At 42.1% G+C, this 17,628-nt stretch overlaps 1 protein-coding gene across 1 annotated transcript in view; it reads right to left on the bottom strand.

Annotated features, from left to right (window-relative positions):
- Positions 1–17,628, bottom strand: part of MALRD1 (MAM and LDL receptor class A domain containing 1) — a 464,614-nt gene that overhangs the window by 102,838 nt on the left and 344,148 nt on the right. Inside the window, exons 29-30 of the mRNA XM_089693696.1 lie at positions 9,553–9,710; positions 3,671–3,872 (exon numbers count right to left, since the gene is read on the bottom strand). Of these exons, the coding sequence (XP_089549822.1) occupies positions 3,671–3,872; positions 9,553–9,710 (360 nt within the window). The remainder of the gene's footprint in view (positions 1–3,670; positions 3,873–9,552; positions 9,711–17,628) is intronic.

Below are 17,628 nucleotides of genomic sequence, written 5' to 3'. Positions count from 1 at the left end.
ATGCCAGAATTGTTATGTCACCCATCAACTGAATTTCCAAGCGCTTAATTGGATGGTGTCATAGCTGATCACATGTGCAGCACTATGGCAACTGCACATCTAAATATCTATATAGAGACTAAAAAGACACTATCTGTGGTTGTAAAAGATAAGTGAGTTTAGTTCTGCTTCAAGCTTCTTCATTTGCCCTAAAAGCATTACACAAAATCATGATCTCCCTGATACCGGGAGCATTTTGAGGGTTTCACTATATATAGGGCTGCAGAGCATCTGTTCTTTACCTTTAGGCCAGGGGTCTCCAAACTTTCTAAGCAAAGAGCCAGTTTACTGTCTTTCAGACTTTAGGGGGGCAGGACTATGGCCATTGGAAGTAGAAAAGGTCCCGACGTCAGTGGAATAAACAATGCCCCATCTTTAGTGTCAGTGGGAGGAAAAGTGCCCCAATGTTGGCTTCAGTGGAAGGAATTGTGCCCAATCGATGGTGTCATTGGATGGAATTGTGCCCCATTGTTGCTGTCATTGGGTGGATTTGTGCCCCTTCATTGGTGTCAGTGGGGGGAATTATGCACCACTGTTGGCATCATTGGATGGAAATAGTGCCCCGGAGCCAGATAAAAGCAAGCAAAGGGCAGCATTTTGGAGACTATAGATTTAGACCAGGTGTGTCCAATCTTTCAAGTTAACAATCACTGATATAGATAACGTACCTATCTGAGTAATAAATCTTCATTTTTTGGTAATATTTTTTTTTCATAAAAGTAAAAAAGATCAACATAAAACTAGTGCGACATTTGACACTGTGACACTGTTTTTGATTATCTAATGCAGCAAAGCTGGTTTGATCAATGTAGTATCAATTCTCAATGAATTCTCAAGGAGCTTAAAAGAAATTATGCATATGAAAAGAGAAAATATGGCTTACCCTATGTTAATAATTACAAACGTCAAACAGAAAAATAGTTTTAAGACAATAATACAGATAACAATATTAAAGTGCTATGCAAACTGCTGGCATTATAGAAATCCTGTAAAATAATTATTTACATTAGATTGGCCTCTCTCATCTGTATATTAAAAAATTGTAAAACCTGTTTGATACATCTGGGATTCCATTCAAATAGCAGTTCCGTACAAAATTATAACGTTGAATAAAATTAGTTGACTTAATGGTGGAAAGAAAGAATGCTCTGATGAACGATTTTTCAGAATTTCCATATGAATGTTTGAACGTAATTCCCCTGGTATATGGCCAGTTTACCTCTTCCCAACCTAAAGCCTGAAGACATGTTTGGTGTGAACAATGACTGCAGATCACTTTTGCATCCTGATCAAACATGTTGCAACCACTAATTGCAATGCAGTATACATCCATTTGAAAACTGCGCTGAATCCCCCCATGTCTCTTGCTTGTTGCAATTTTAAAATCTCTTTAATAAAAATGTATTGCAACAGGAAACAATTTAATTTTGGTCATAAAATGGTTTTCCAGCATTACTTATATGTCACAAACAAACAAACACTCACAAAAAATACAGGATTTGTTAGTTCCACTCATAAAATCATTAAGGGCTTGTTCCACACTAGCAGTTGAGGGGCGTAAAGCCCTGCGGTTGAGCCACGTTTTTAACACCCTCCCCTAACCACTCCCACTTTAGCTGCAGAAGCAGTGGCCAGGGGTGCACACATGTTGCAGCAGGAACAATACCCCCTGTCATTTTGGCAGGCATAGCACCTGCAGAGCGAGATCGTTCAAGGCAATGGGGCCACTGTGCAAGCGCCCTGCATCTACGTGCAATGCATGCAAGTTGTGTCATGCTAGTTTGGTGTTCGAGGGAGTAAAAACAGGTTGTGAGCAGGCGATACAAAGGCTCCCCCTGCCTATCAAATGTTCTCTGAAGAGTGATCCATGTTCATGTAGCACCCTCCTAGTTAGGTGCTAGGATTAGATAGATACGATTAGTATGTTTTTATAGATAAATATAGTTGTTGGCAGAGTGGCTGTTTAATTATTGTTAGGTAAAAGTATAGTTTGCTCACTGTACTGTGTGAGCTGTGATCATTTAGTGAGGTCTGCTCTGTGTGCTCAGGTGCTGCTAGTCTGCCTAGCTTTCTCTGTATCTAGGAAATTTTCTAGATGATAGGTGTGGAGCTATCCAGATGGCAGTATGAGTATTGATATAGCCTCAGCCTATCCCAGAGAGAGGGGCTCTAAAGCATGCTGGGTAACTGTATATATTCAGTGGGCACACGGGTTCTGGGTCTTTCCTGGCTAGGATTACTCAAGCCTGGTAGAGGGCACATTGCCCTCCCAGGCAGCTACTGCCGTGTGGCCTCAGGTAGGCTACCCGAGAGCTTGAATTTCTGGAACCTGGGGTTCTGCTATACTGACTAAGGGGCTGTCTCCTGAAGATCTGGTCTGTTATCACGGAGGAAGGTGTCCAGTTGCTCTTGGGCCTTGTGAGTACAAACATCCCTAAAGAATTTTTAGACTGTGTGCTGTTTAACCCCCTCTGGTGCTAGGAAGTCATCTGTGGGTTTAGCAAAGGTAACAGTGGCTGGTGGAGCTTTGTCCATCTGTCCATTACTACTTGAAGGGACACTGCTCTGGAGCTTCAACAAAGTTACTGCTGTTATTGCTACCACTTGTTGTTACTGCCCTAAGCTGAAGTCCAGTATTTGATTCAAGCATGGACTCCGATATAGCTTGCCTGAAGATTAGACAATGTCTTCAACGTACATAGTTTCTAATTTGAAGTATCCCACTCATCTCCCTCATCCCTATTCTTTAAAAATAAAACAAAAACAGCACCCCTAGATTGATTATTAGAGAAATGAGTGAATGAGCCTATGTGACTGGCTGCGGGGCAAGGTACTTGGGGAGGACCTGGACAGTTTTCCTGCGGCTCTTACAGGAGTAGTGCTACATTGGGATCAAAACCCATGTTAACAAGCAAACAAAAACAGACAAGGGCGCACTCTCATCGTGCATTACCGTGGAGACCCACGTATTTATTAAATGCAATAAAATATACTCACAAACCAAATAAGATAGAAAACAGAAACAGCGATGCGCAACAACAGCGGATGCAAAACTGTGCCCTTGGTGTGGATATGCTGACGCGTTTCGGGAAACGAAATCCTTTCCTCAGAGCTCTTATTTGGTTTGTGAGTATATTTTATTGCATTTAATAAATACGTGGGTCTCCACAGTAATGCACGATGAGAGTGCGCCCTTGTCTGTTTTTGTTTACCAGTATTCAGATTTCCCAGTCTTTGAAGGGCAGCAACTCCTCGTTTTTGGCATTTTCAATTCCCTGGTGTGCATGAAGATTTGAGCGCTGGTTTCATTTGTTTCCATGTTAACAAGCCCTAAAAGCCTCTGCCTTTTGAAACTAGTATCCCTTTTCTGAATACAGAACTATACGGACAAGTGCAAGAGTGGGACTAGATGCAGAGCTAAGTTTTATTTAAAATAGAAGAAGATTTAGGAACTCCCTAGTATGACTACTGTGGTAGCAAATCTCAGCAATCACATTGACCAAGAACTACACTGATTGGCTCCTGGTCATTTCTCCACAATCATAAGCCATTCGGTAACATTATAATCACAATGTGAATACTTGTAAGCACATGGTCCAAAACAGCTACACCTCCAAGTTGTCTGACTCACCTTCCATATAACAGTTCAACGTAAATGAAATATCATCCAAGGCGATGTCAATGCTTGCATTTGCCCCTAACTGCGCCTCAAACGCCACCTGAAATGGGCCGCTGCTGAACAAGATGACACTGTTGTACATCCATCTCCCTTCCTCGCTCTCCGTCGTTGACCACAAAAGGATGTTCAGTCCATATTCAGTGACCATGAATACCTGTTGAATAAACATGGATAAAAATAAGCAGGAACAGGCAGTACAGTGGCAGGATAACATTAATATTAACTTTAAATATTATTTCCAGGTTTTAGGTCGGTCTCCGGCATCCTGGACTGTGCAGACTGATTGATGGCTGAGACAGCTAGAGGAAGACAATTTGTGACAACGATGAAAACGATCAGTCTTGCTTTAAAGAACTCCATGTATGATAAATGCAAACCCATCATGAAAAAAGTGGATGACTTTGAAAAGCCACGAAAGGTAAACACCTAAACAATCAATTTTGTCTGGTATTCCAATGACATAATAAGATGATGGGAAAGCAGAAATACTAATGTAGACAGAGTGTTCAAATATCAGGAAATGTGCTTGTAGGGATTTTGATAACTGAGAGCACATGCACAAACAATGATATGCACTGGGTGTTTTAAAAGGGTCAGTCCACTCATAGCTCGCATTTCAGTCTCACTCTTTCTGCTGCAATCACCATAGTGTAACATAAATGAAAATCCCAACAGGGAGAGTTAGATCTCCTCAACTTGGCTGTAGAGGGTGGGTGCAACTTAGAGCTCAAATGCAGAGATGACATTTACTGCAGTATTAAACCCAAAAGCAAACATTTATTATTTTGCAGCTTACCAATTCATGCATGTGGTGGCTGCATTAGTTTTCTTTTTTAGGCTTTCTTTCTTCTATTTTTTCTGGTGATACAATCAGTAAGTCTGGTGTTTCTTAACAGAGAAAGCTTTATTGCAGTTACAGGAATGGGACAAACCGTTTACCACTGGCAGGGGTGCTTAAAATGATCAGCTTTTATTTATGCAAAAGCTTTATCCCAAAAGGAAACAACAGTTTGCTGTAATTGATTTTAAAAAAAAATCTGGACTTCAGCTTCAATGTGTTAGTGTAATTAAATCTGCTAGTCCTTCTAACACTCCCCTCCCCTTGACTGACAATGTGGCTGTCCAAAGGTGCCGCCTGTGCTCCTTCATCCAGAGTGGTGGCACTCTAATACAGGAGGTTACTGGCCAGATCACCAGGGGAAAGCCGAGGGGGAAATGTAAGGATTGGTAAGCTACAATATATTACATTGTTGGTTTTTGGTTTAGCACTACTTTGAAGTGTACTGTATATCAAGGCATAAAAGGGAAAAAAAATATTTAACCCCTTAAAGACCCTGCAAGCACAGAAAATCCCCTTTGATCTATCTGCCAGAACTGCACTAAGCTTCTAATTTCCTATTGAAGGTTGAAAAAACACAGCATTTTGGCGGTGTCAGCCCTGTCCTTTGGCTTTTGCTGAACTACTTAACCACATCAACTGTTTTCTTATTGGTGAGAACCGCACCGATATGACTGGAGTAATGCCGGACAATAGGACGCAACTTTGCATGCGATATGCAAGTCGCATGGCATGTAAATCACATGCCGATTCGCATCCAGTGTGACCAGGGACTAAAGGTGGAGTTTAGCTTTAATGGACCCAAAATGTACAAATGTGAGAAGCTCATTGTTAGGATTAACAGATATCAAACGTTTTTTTTTTATATTATGAACAATGGATGACCATCACTACACTATCAAAGTCCACCTTGTTCACCCCCCACCCTATAAGCCTGCTTCTGCACATCCTATCCAGCTCCCAGTGCTTGCAGCATGTAAGGATGACAGCACAGTTCAATGCAGTATACCCCTATTAGCTAGCATTCCCCTGATTTCTGGTGTGCAGGGAATTATGGGAACTTATCAAAGACAGATTTTTGCTTCAATGTTGATTTCAGAATTCTTTTTTTTTTATTACTCACTTTAAACAGTTTGTACTGTTAATTCAATAAAAAAATGTTTTTCAAAGTACAGTATGGTTGATTATTCCCCTATAATACAAGGCATAGTCCACGTATAGTACTGTAGTATTATTCAGCAATATTTCTGCTTTGGACTAGCAGTACAATGTACTTTTGATTGATTTCTTGGTTCTGTGACCTGACAAAGGGAGGAGAGCTAGTCTTGAAAAATGTACTGCTAAACACAAAAAAACGGCCATTGAATACTGCCTTCCTCAATGTTGTTTTCTTATATGGCTATACTAATATAGCTGGAGGTATTCTTCACATGCAGAATAATAGTCTGGACTGCAACTGAGGTTGAAACACTCCATTGTTCTGGGTTACTTTTAACCACTTCAAGTCCGGACACTGTCACCCCCTTCCCTGTCCAGGCCAATTTTCAGCTTTCAGCGCCATCACACTTTGAATGACAATTGTGAGGTCATACAACACTGTACCCATATTAATTTTTAGCATTTTTTGAGACAGATACAACTTTATTTTGGTGGTATTTATTCACCACTGGGATTTTTATTTTTTTTGCTATATAAATGGAAAAACTCAGGAAAAAAAGTGTTTTCTTATAAAAGTTTGCAAATAAATAATCTTTGAACATAAATCTTGGCCAAAATGTATTCAGTTATCTTTTTAGTAAAAAAAAAATAACCTGTACCCCCCCCCCCCCCCAGTGTACTTTGATACCCCCTAGGATCCATGTACTTTTTTTATCCCTTAGCACATTACTATACCTCCTAGTACACCTCAATACCTGCCAAACACACTTTTCTAACCTTCCCTCACCACATCTTGCCTCATCGTCACCCACCTCTGCAGTCACTGTGCCACTCCTACTGTGGTTCTTCAGGTGACTGTGGACCAGGCAGGAATACACACTAGGTGGCCACCTCACTCCTGATAATTACTTGCGGAAGGTTGCAGGCAACACAGCTGGAAGTGGGCTGTCAACACCCCCCGCAACAGCGGGAGAGAGAGGCAGCGCTGCGTGGGTGAGAATGCCAGGCAGCAGAAGAAAGGGGAATGTGAGGTGGCCGGGCAGCATTTGCTAAAACCAATTAACAGTATTGAATCCTCCTGCAACCACTGAAAGCTGGTGATAGAGGAGGAGAACACAGCTTTCAGCAGCCACAGGAGGATTTAATACTGCCGATTGCTTCTAGCAAATGCTGCCCATCCGCCCCTCCAGTCCAGGTGTGACACCCCCCCACCACCCTCCTTAGTTTCGACCCTGGTGAGCAGCAGAGCGAAGGGCCAGTGCCAGAGGTTCTGACTGAAAAAAGAGCTATGCACCTCTCTGTCGCTGTTCCTGTGCATTGTTGACAAGCAGTGCATCAACACTTGGAACATGGACAGGACGCTCTGGGGGAAGGGGGGTTGAACCCCCTGACCCCCCCCTTATCTACGCCCCTGCCACATTGGCTAAGTTACTGCCACTGGGCAAAGCTGCATGTGCATTTTTATGTGTTTTTGATGTGTTCCAGTTGTAACAGTGCGGGGCCATGCCACTGTGTGATTAGGCAGTTTACGCCAGATTTTGTAAGAGGCAAGCACACTAATGGCACAGGTGTGTATGGACTTTCTCTGGTTTCTGTAGCTCTGGATTGGAACATTCATTCCTGTGTCCATGTTTTGCTAGACACGTGCAATCTGGAGTACACATATGTGAGGTGTTGTTATATATCGCTAACTACCTCATGTCACACAGCGCATCTTTCCCCCTCTTTTTTTTTTTACTAACGTTTTCTGGGTTTTGGTTGTTAGGAGCCAGCACCCACCGGCATCCTAACAACCAGGGACTCATCCCTGCTGTCAGCAGCAAGAACGGGTAATCAGTTGTTAAGGAGCCAGCACCCACCGGCATCCTAACAACCAGTGACTTATCCCTCCTGTCAGCAGCAAGAACGAGTAATCAGTTGTTAAGGAGCCAGCACCCACCAGCTTCCTAACAACCAGTGACTTATCCCTCCTGTCAGCAGCAAGAACGGGTAATCAGTTGTTAAAGAGCCAGCACCCACCAGCTTCCTAACAATGATGAGTCACCCCCTGATGTCAGTGGCGATTCCTCACTGACAGCAGAATGTAAACAAAAGAGCCTACTAGTTTCTTCTGTCATAAATACATCCCCCTTGCATTTCAGCAGTAGTTTACACCAAGCTGCACACGCACAGCTCAGAGTACATTTATGACACTGATCCATGCCGTGATGAAGTGATTGTGATTGTGTCTTGGCCATTCAAGTGGCTGAACAGAGAGAACCTAGGAGACTGGGTGAAGATGAAAGCACCCGAGCACTGGCAGCACAGTTCTAGAGGCCATCCGTTGACAGGTAAGGCCCCTTTCATACGAAGGGACCGATCAGGTCCACCTGTCAGTTTTTCAGACAGACCTGATCAAATGGTCCATTCGATCAGGTCTGCATATGGACTGGCTGGTTTAAATGGACTTGTAGCCATTTACACCTGCCTACCTTCAATCCAATCCAGTCCACTATAAAAAAGTGGAAGGGGATCTGCCCCTTCCATCTATGAAGGCCAGATTGGAGGGTAGTTGAGTGTAAACAGACAAGAAGCTTGCTATGGAAGCACTTGGTTGGGAGGATGAGACAGGAGCACCGTCAGGGAACCTGAGAAGAGGAGGATTGGGCTGCTCTGTGCAAAACCATTGCACAGAGCAGGTAAGTGATACCACTTACAACATGTTTGCTATTTTTAGAAAATAAAAATGTATTCTTTAGAATCACTTTAAAAGCTCCTACAGGTCATCAGTTTAGAGTTGAAGGAGAAGTATTGCCAATGCTTTTTTGGCTCTACTCCCATGGATCACAAGAGTGCAGTTTGTTCTGTACTCCTGTGACCCATTTTCAGCTGACAGTGGGCTAAAGTCCACTGTCAGCTCACATAGCTCAGCTGATCTAGGCTCAGGAAAGATGCCGAGATCCATTCTCACGCATGCCTGGACCGACGGCTGGCTCAGCTTCTTAGCGAGTAGTAGCAGGAGCCGACTGCTCCTGTCCCCTGCACAGCCAGGAGCTCCAGTGAGTGCTGGAGGGGCAGAAAACAGTAGATTGACAGTCACTGGGTCTCTGCTCAGTGAAGGCCGAAAACTGAGCGATCATCAGTCTTTGATTGCTCAGTTCTCAGTCTTAGAGGTGCAGCATCAGACTAATGCTGCATCCAGCTAGGGGAGTGTAATTTTTTTCTTAAATCCATCCTTCTCTTTAATTTTTTATTTTCATTATAACTTTATTTGTATCAATAAACAAAAGGTCCCATATGTGATCACATTTCTGTGTAACATATTCTCTTAAATAAGAAATCAGGGGTCTTTTAGACCTCCGATGTCCAATCTGCCTTCCATTGAAGCTAATGGAGCACAGATCACGCTCCATTAGCTTGTTCAATGCCCACAGTAGCGAGGGAAAGCAACAACAGAAACTGGAAGAGGCGTATATGCGTTGCTTCTGGGTTTTTTGCAGCTAGGGAAGATTAGTGAATGGATATTCTCTGTTCTCCCTACCCTTCATTGAGCGACATCTGCCAGGCCATAGCAGCCAGGAGTGTGTGTAAACCCCCCCGCCACACTGTCTCAATGTTGAGTGCAGTAACTGAAGCATATATGCATTTTTTATGCGCAAGTGAATAAGAGTGTATAAGTCTAAATTGCAACACTGACAGCTATAAGAGGATGAATAAAAATGTTACACTTGTATATGCATGCTCACGTTTGTGGCTGTACACACATATACACAATGTTTGAAAAAACCTTATTTTACTCAGGATCTTTCTACAGAAGTGATCATTTAAGAACATGACTCTTGTGTTCTATTACACTAACCTTTAGAATTCCAGACTGTGGAGGTCCATATATATAATGCCAAAAGCGCACTCTGCACATCTCACGAGCAGCAGGGAAAAAGTTGCTTGTTAAAATTCTTGCCCTGTCTCCAGCTTGCTGATTAGATGTGTTGGCATAAAGGAACAACCTTCCACTTCCTTATAAATGAAAAACAAAAAAAATCAACACATATACACATTTACATTCAGTGAGAAGCTGTTATCAAACGCCTTGGCTCATAGGCTCAGTTCACTTATCTATAAATCAATATTAACAAGAGAGCTAACTAAAATACTTAAGTGAGTGAAATTTTTTGGCTAGACCACGCTGCGCTAATTGAACTGGTAATTGTGCGGTCCTGCAACGCTGTACCCAGACAACCTTTTATATAATTTTTTTTGCACAAACAGAGCTTGTTTTTGGCGGTATTTGATTATCACTAGTTTTTTTATTTTTTGAAATATAAATGAAAAAAGACAAAAAAAAAATACTTTCTGCTAAAAAACATTTCCAATAACAAAATTTAAAAAACTCAAATTTCTTCATGCTGAGCACTGTACGTTCAGGCTAGCTGATGTACCAGTTTAGTAGAGGGTATTTGTAAAGAATCTGATTTTAAGTATTTATAGGTGTACTATCTGCTTTTTAAATATTAGGATATTGTATTCACAATACACTTATTTAGTTTTACAATTTATGTCTAGTGGTGTGCCTATAAAGATCTTTTTTCTCCTCCAGTTTATTTTCCTTTTTTCTGTTTCATTACTTTGGATGTGGCACTTTAACCTCCTTGGCGGTATGATTCTTTCCGATTTTTTGTGCTGAAAGCGGTACCATTTTTTTGCATGGAAATATGTAGTTTTTTATTGTAGGCTGTAATTTTTAGGAAAAACTCACTAAAATCTATCCGAAAAAGAGTCTATTAAACATCCCGGATATGATAAAACTTGAAACACAAAATCATAAATTATAATTTAATAAATAATCATAAAAAATAATAATAATACATTTAATTCAATAATATAATCAAACCAAAAACACTGAAATTTGAAATACAGAGGCAAATTCGCACATCGCTGAGCAAAGTCGCAAAATCATTTTCAGTGTCTGATGACGAATTTCCCCACAAATCATTATCACTCAATTCTGCAAGTAGTTCTGATTTACTATCGCTGTTCTAAAACCGCTTTTGACGTAAAGGGACGCTTTTTGGCCGCCATGGACTTTTCTCAAATTCCAGGCAGAAAGAACAGTCAAAATGCAGGCAGGGCACAGGACAAAGCAGTGGGGACAAAATGTATGTGAAATGCAGTGAAAAAGCAATGACAGCAAAAATGTCATTTTTTAAAAATTTAAAATTTCCCGCCGGTTCCGCCGCCTGTATGTCCCGACGTCACAGGGACCGGAACACGGAAGCCGGATGCCGGCATCCGCCGGAGGAGATGGACGGGGACGCTGCAGGGGACCCATCGTGGGAGCGAAGGACAAGGTAAGTGCTGCAGGGACCCCCAGAGAACGCTGCATGGTAAGCCCGAGTGTAGCTTGGGGTTACCACTTTTGGTATTGAAATTTTACCCCGAGTTACACTCGGGAACACCGCTAAGGAGGTTAAAAGTCTCTAGATTATTACATGGAATATTCCAAAAATGTGCAATTCTACTTGAAAACATATCAATGTGAAAATTCTAAAAAAAACACACAAATGAATAACAGAAAATAATTGCTGTTTTTCAGTTAACACAGCCATCCTCATTCCTCCAACTGTCATTTTACTGAGTGACAATAAACAATTTAATGAGGAATGGAAGGTCAGAGGCAATGTGGGAAAGCTAAGTTGATTGTTTAATAAATTATTCTGCCAAAAATAACAGAAAAAAAAATCCCTTTAGTCTGTAAAAATGACAGAATTCCAGGTGATAACACCCCTGCATATATGTATCTATTGGGGTTGAAAAGGTTCTTCTCATACTTGTACTCTGGCCATACACAGGAAAAATAGCACTTCTCACAACTGATTATAATCATTTAAAAGGAACCTGCTGTGTTGCAGTTTTTTAAAATACACGTTATCAATGTATGTTCATATTTTATAAAAATCTTATTTTCTTTGTCTTTAGTTATATATGTACTACATGTAGGGTCAGCCATAAGCAGGGGCGGACTGACCATTTGGAAACTCAGGGACTGCCCGTGGGCCTGGGGTCAGTAGGGGGCCCCATGAGATGCCCCTGGTACCTTTTTCATAGGCTTTTTTGAGTTTGGGCAAGGGCACAGGGGCCCCATGATCCCCTATTGCCTGGGGGCCCCATGAGTTGTCAGTCCGCCCCTGGCCATAAGTACTTATTACATATGCAGGGTCTGCTTCCTGCTTAGCTGTATTGCTTTACTATTTCTTTAATGTTAGCCAAGTCAAGCTAATTGGAAGTGCTGAAGCTTTGCCTGTCAGAATAACCCAGTATTTGCCCACACCTAGGGCCAGGAAAATAGGTTGGGCAGGAGGGGCAGTCGCACAGGGCACAGCAGTAGGGGGGAAACCCTCACTACACACAAGCTCCAGATCAGTGGCTGCAACTTCATGTCCGCTCTGACAGCTATTGCCGTCACACTGTGCTCTTACATGGCCAGTCTCCACTCCATCTACCCACAGCTGAAAGGAAAAACACACCAGGCATGAGCAACTATCTTAGTCTAGTTCACACCTATGCGTTTTCCATTGCGTTTTGCAGAAGCGCACAGAAGTCCATTTAACATGATTTCCTACAGGACAAGTTCACATCTACGCGTTTTCACCCGGTGCGGTTTTGGAAAGAGTCAGGGACTTTTTTAAACGCAAAATGTTGTGGTTTTGGTTCTTTAGACTTCAATGGAGACGCCGCAGAAAAGCATGTAGAGCGTTTTTGATGCGTTTTTGATGCTTTTGCATTTTAATCTGCCCAGCAACAAGTTGGAAAAAATGCAAAACGCATCAAAAATGCAGCAAAAAAACCATCAAAAATCCATTTGTAAAAACGCTAAAAGCACTGCAGAAATGGATCAAACGCAAACTTCATAGGTGTGACCCTAGCCTAATAGTTGCTAGAAAGCAAGTGGTTGGCCATTGCAGACCCACCCACTAAAGGCTGCTTGCAGAAAACTAAGGAATGGGCTACAAGCCATTGCACAAGGAGAGAGAGCAGCAGTAGTAGGTCATTATTAGAGGAGCACCTGCACAGATGGAAAGTGCAGGAATTTCATACTGAATAACTTCAAAGATCTGCCCGAGGGCCCAGGGTCAGTAGGGGGCCCCATGAAATGCCCCTGGTACCTTTTATAGGCTTTTTTTGGGTGTGCTTTGAGTGTGGGCAAAGACACAGGGGCCCCATGATGCCCTATTGCCCACGGGCCCCATGAGTTGTCAGTCCACCCCTGATATAGACCATATTTGTTTAGCCTGGATTTCAGCTTTAAACCTTGCATTGCAGCCACATGCCATTGCATGTCTTCTTCTTCATTGTTGGTGGCCATTCCAGAATATTGCAGAGAATAGAACCACATCGTGATGTCAGCCCTGCTCCCTGCAGCATTCTCCAGTAAATTCAGGGCTGCTAGATGGCACATCTTCCACCCTGGGCTTACAAGAGGTGGTTTGAATGGGCTTACTGGGCTTACAAGAGGTGGTTTGAATGGAAATAGGAGTCATTCAACCAGGAGGTGGGCCAGCGCTGGATTGCAAAGTGGTGAGTCTGTAGGGTAAAGTGTCTGAGATATGGTGAGTGTTGCTGTAAGAGGTACTTTTGTTATATGAACTCTTGCAGGGCAATTAATTTATTTTATTACATCTGGAATTGGCCTTAGGAATATTTTACAATCCTGCGCATTATTTAATTTTAACTTGCTTTTGGCATCAAAAACCAACATACACAAAATTACAAGACATACATGGAAACAAAGGAATTAACATGCACTGATAAAATAAATTATATAAAGCTGGTCTGTATCTATACCTTAAATTAATAATTATTAATAAGACTTGCAAATACGCATTACAAATGTTAAAATAAGTCTTTATTCAATAGAAACCAGACAAATTTTGAACCATCTATGGGTAAGTCTGACTTTTTTTTGTGTCCGATCATTGTACACGGCTATAGCTGTCAGCAGTGATCATTGTATTCTGATGGTGGGGAAACCTCCTGCTGTCAGAATACAACAGCGCAATGGAAGGGATTCCCCATCAACTATGATTGTGTTGATGGGGTAATCGAGTGATTTTCTTTTCTTCAACCTGTAGTTGCAGGAAAGAAAATTGCATAATCTATGGACACCCTAAGAAGGAAATGCAACTAAATATCTCACTGAGTTTAAATAATGACATACTAGAGTTGCTATGATCACTTCCTGATCCATACATTTCTTGCATTTTTCTGTGTAGGAGTTTATTCTGAAGTTGCCATATCTGATAGGTCTCAGGACAGTGCTGTATTTGGCTGTGTGCCACCCTAGGCAAGAGTAACATCAAGCCAGGGGCGGACTGACCCTTTGGAAACTCGGGCACTGCCCAAGGGCCCAGGGTCAGTAGGGGGCCCCATGAGATGCCCCTGGTACCTTTTTCATAGGCTTTTTTGAGTTTGGGCAAAGACACAGGGGCCCCATGATCCCCTATTGCCCGGGGGCCCCATGAGTTGTCAGTCCGCCCCTGCATCAAGCCTATGTGTGTGTGGGGGGTTGGAAAAAGAGAGCGAGAGATTCCAGAACTCACTCGCTAGCCACCCCATGATCCATGATCAGAAAAGCCTGACGACTTCCTTCTGTGCTGATCTTTGACAATGATCCAGAAACAAGAGCCAGACACCCTTCAGCAGCCCGCACTACTGTACCTATGTCTGACAATGATTTGGGAACAAGAGTCGGACACCGTTCAGCAGCCCACAGCAGCCCGCACTGCTGTGCCCGTGCCTCACCTGCTCCCCATCCTCAGTCACCGGCTGCTACGTGTGTCACTTCTGCCAGGGGGTGATGCCATCCCCTGAAAAATGTTACCCTAGCCTAGGCAAACACCTTTTTTTTGCACTGTGATAAATATGCCCCTGTCTCAGGGTGCACATAGAAAGCCTACTTTCTCTTTTTCTTGCAGCTTTTCAGTTTCCTGAGATTTCAGACAGATATCAAAACACAAGGAGCTTGGGAGGCTGGTGAATGCTGACATTACAGGTGACATAACCACCAAGCCGGAAACTGTGGGCTGCTATAAAGGGAATGTGTATTGGGAGAAACAAGGATGTCTTGACCTCTTGAAATTTTGAGCGTCACTCACATGTATACACTGCATTAACAAGTATTACCACAACACATGACAATGCCTGTTACATGTGTTGCTGCACCATGGTGCCTTTCATTTTGAATAGCAACCCAAAAATGTTGTGACGTCCATTTTTTGGGACACTTTGGTGTGTTGGAAACCTATTGATATCAAAGCCATCCACATTAATATGTGACATAAACACAAATGTCAATGGGTTCTAAGAGCCCTGTCTACTGTGCTGATCTACTGGTGTGCATACCTTCTTAGCAGGGGCGGACTGGCAACTCATGGGGCCCTCGAGCAATAGGGGATCACGGGGCCCCTGTGTCCTTGCCCAAACTCAAAAAAGCCTATGAAAAAGGTACCAGGGGCATCTCATGGGGCCCCCTACTGACCCCAAATGGTCAGTCCGCCCCTGCTTCTTAGCCACTAACCTGAGACAGGTAAACATATCAGATATTTTGATGTCACTTGCTATGTACTTGCATGGTCACCATGCAGCTAACAGTTGTAAGCTGGCCATACATGGATTGAAATTCAACTGGTTCAGCAGGTACTGGACACATTTCGATCACTGTGTGGTCACTATGATTAAACAGAAGTTGATCTAATGATTAACTGCTGTTCAACCTGCCTGTCAGTATATTTCCACTTGATCAGCACAGTATGCAGCAGGCTGCAATGCTGATCTGTGTATTCTAATGGTGGGGAAGCCTACCCACTGTCAAAATACAATGACACAATAGGGAGGATTCCCCCATCCACATTGAATGTTTGGATGGGGAATCTGATCAGCCTACTGGTTGAACAAAAAAAAAAAACTGATGGCCAGCTTTAGGAAGAAGTCAGCAAATACAAACCCTGTATTTCTCTTAGAACATATCTCTTTTAATAACTGGCATACAAAACTGCCTGGCTGGAATCAGCAGCATGCAGTAGGCAGGGCCTGGACCATGTATGTGCAGTGGCATGTGACTGCAATGCAGGGATTAAAGTGGTTGTAAACCCTTATATATAACCAGTAAGGTGAATGGCCTCAGATGATACACAGTGATGAAACAAATCCTCCTACTTCAGTTGTACCTGTTTATCTGTAGTATTTTCTTCTCTACATTCATTGAAAGTGCTGAATTTATAAAGCTTGTTTTAGAGTTCAGAAAGCAGGGGACGGGGAGCTGAAATTATACACTGCAGAGCTCTTTGAGGAAAGCCCTGAGAGCTGATTGAAGGGAAGAGACACACAGCCATCCACACAGCTCACAGGAACAGAACTAAAGTTGTCAATCTGCTGGAGGTCTCTCCCCTGTCACCATTTTTCTCTTGGTGTCAGGAAAACTTGGCAGAACGATGTATGATGATACAAGGGGAATGAAGCAGCAGACAGAAATGACACTTAGTGCTCTTAAATCAGACAAGTACAGTACACACTATAGAGGGATATGCTTTGTTCATATTTTATGTCTGAGGTTTAAAACTACTTTAAATTAAAATATTAGAATGCTTTTTTTTATGACAGGTCCACTTTCATAAAGTAACTTTATTAAAAAAAAAGGAGCCTCTTTTCCAAAGTTTTTCCGCACAGACTGACACTTTACCTTACAAGTCTACTTAGTCACTAAATTACTGAAATGTATTTCCAAGTGGCATGTGCAATGTTGGCTCTATAAACGCCAAACATCAATACGGCCCATATATTTCTTCATTTAAAATCACTCCAGCCCTTTTGTATTTTTGAAGCTTCTGACTTCAAAGCAAGGTAATCCTTTGAAGGACAATTTACAATTAGCTTGATAATACGGTGACATTGACTTTGGTGCATTATGGGAGAAGCCAGTTCTTTTCTTTTCATGTTTTCCCAGCAATCTGCAGTGTTTTCAAGTTAAATTAGTAGTTTTATGTTTATGCGTGTTTTTTTATTCCATATTGTGTAATACAGTCATTTACTAAAAGTGTAGCATACATTTCCATGTGCTTTAGAGAAACTAGATTTCTGCAATATTCAGTTTTATTGAAACTAAACTCTAAGAAGACATAAAAGACACACATTATTGCAACTCTCTATTCTCTCATGCATAATTAAATGTATTTTATGCAAGCAGTATATATGTCTGAATCTGATCTGGTATCAGCCTCTTGAAGTTCTTGTACAGAATAGCTCAGTATGAGAGAGAGAGAGAAGCAGCACAAGGAAACAATCAGTACTCATGTGCTAGGAGTATGTAGATAGGACAGAAGAGAGTGACAGAGAGATGAGCTCATCAATGTGCCGCTTCTCCTTTCACTGTACAGTCACAGGTTGCAGAAGGGACAAGACCTGGAAGTTTTACTTAACCGCAGCAGAGAAAAATCAGGTCTCAGTTGTAAATATCAGGACTGGATGCACAGATATACTTATAAATGTACATTGCTTGTCACTGATAACCTTCCTCTAGAGGTGCTAGTTGCCTAGCTAATTTATTGCTTCAGTATTGATGGAATCTCTGAATCTGAACAATGGCACAGTTCCTAATCTACATACTGATTTGAATACTGAAGGAACTGAATCAGCATTACAGCCAGGTAGCTGGTATTTTCAGAAGGGGAGGTCAACAATGGCAGCTTCCAGACTTTCCCAGTATTGGTTTCCTAATTTCCTTCATGACTAGAGGTCATTGAATCCTAGTTACTCCATAGTTTCTAACTGTCACAGATTTGCCAGGACAGTTCCACTTTTTAGTCAGTTGCCCTATGATTGCTGTGTCCTGGGAATGACTGTCAAGCTCAAGCTAAATTTCCAATCAGTCATAATATTTAGT

The sequence above is a fragment of the Staurois parvus genome, unplaced genomic scaffold (assembly GCF_062004578.1).
Source record: "Staurois parvus isolate SC_StPar_1 unplaced genomic scaffold, SC_StPar_1.0 ptg000636l, whole genome shotgun sequence".
In the NCBI taxonomy this organism is placed as follows: Eukaryota; Metazoa; Chordata; class Amphibia; order Anura; family Ranidae; genus Staurois; species Staurois parvus.
Note: the sequence above shows the minus strand (reverse complement) of the source record. Positions and strands in the feature narration are given on the sequence as shown.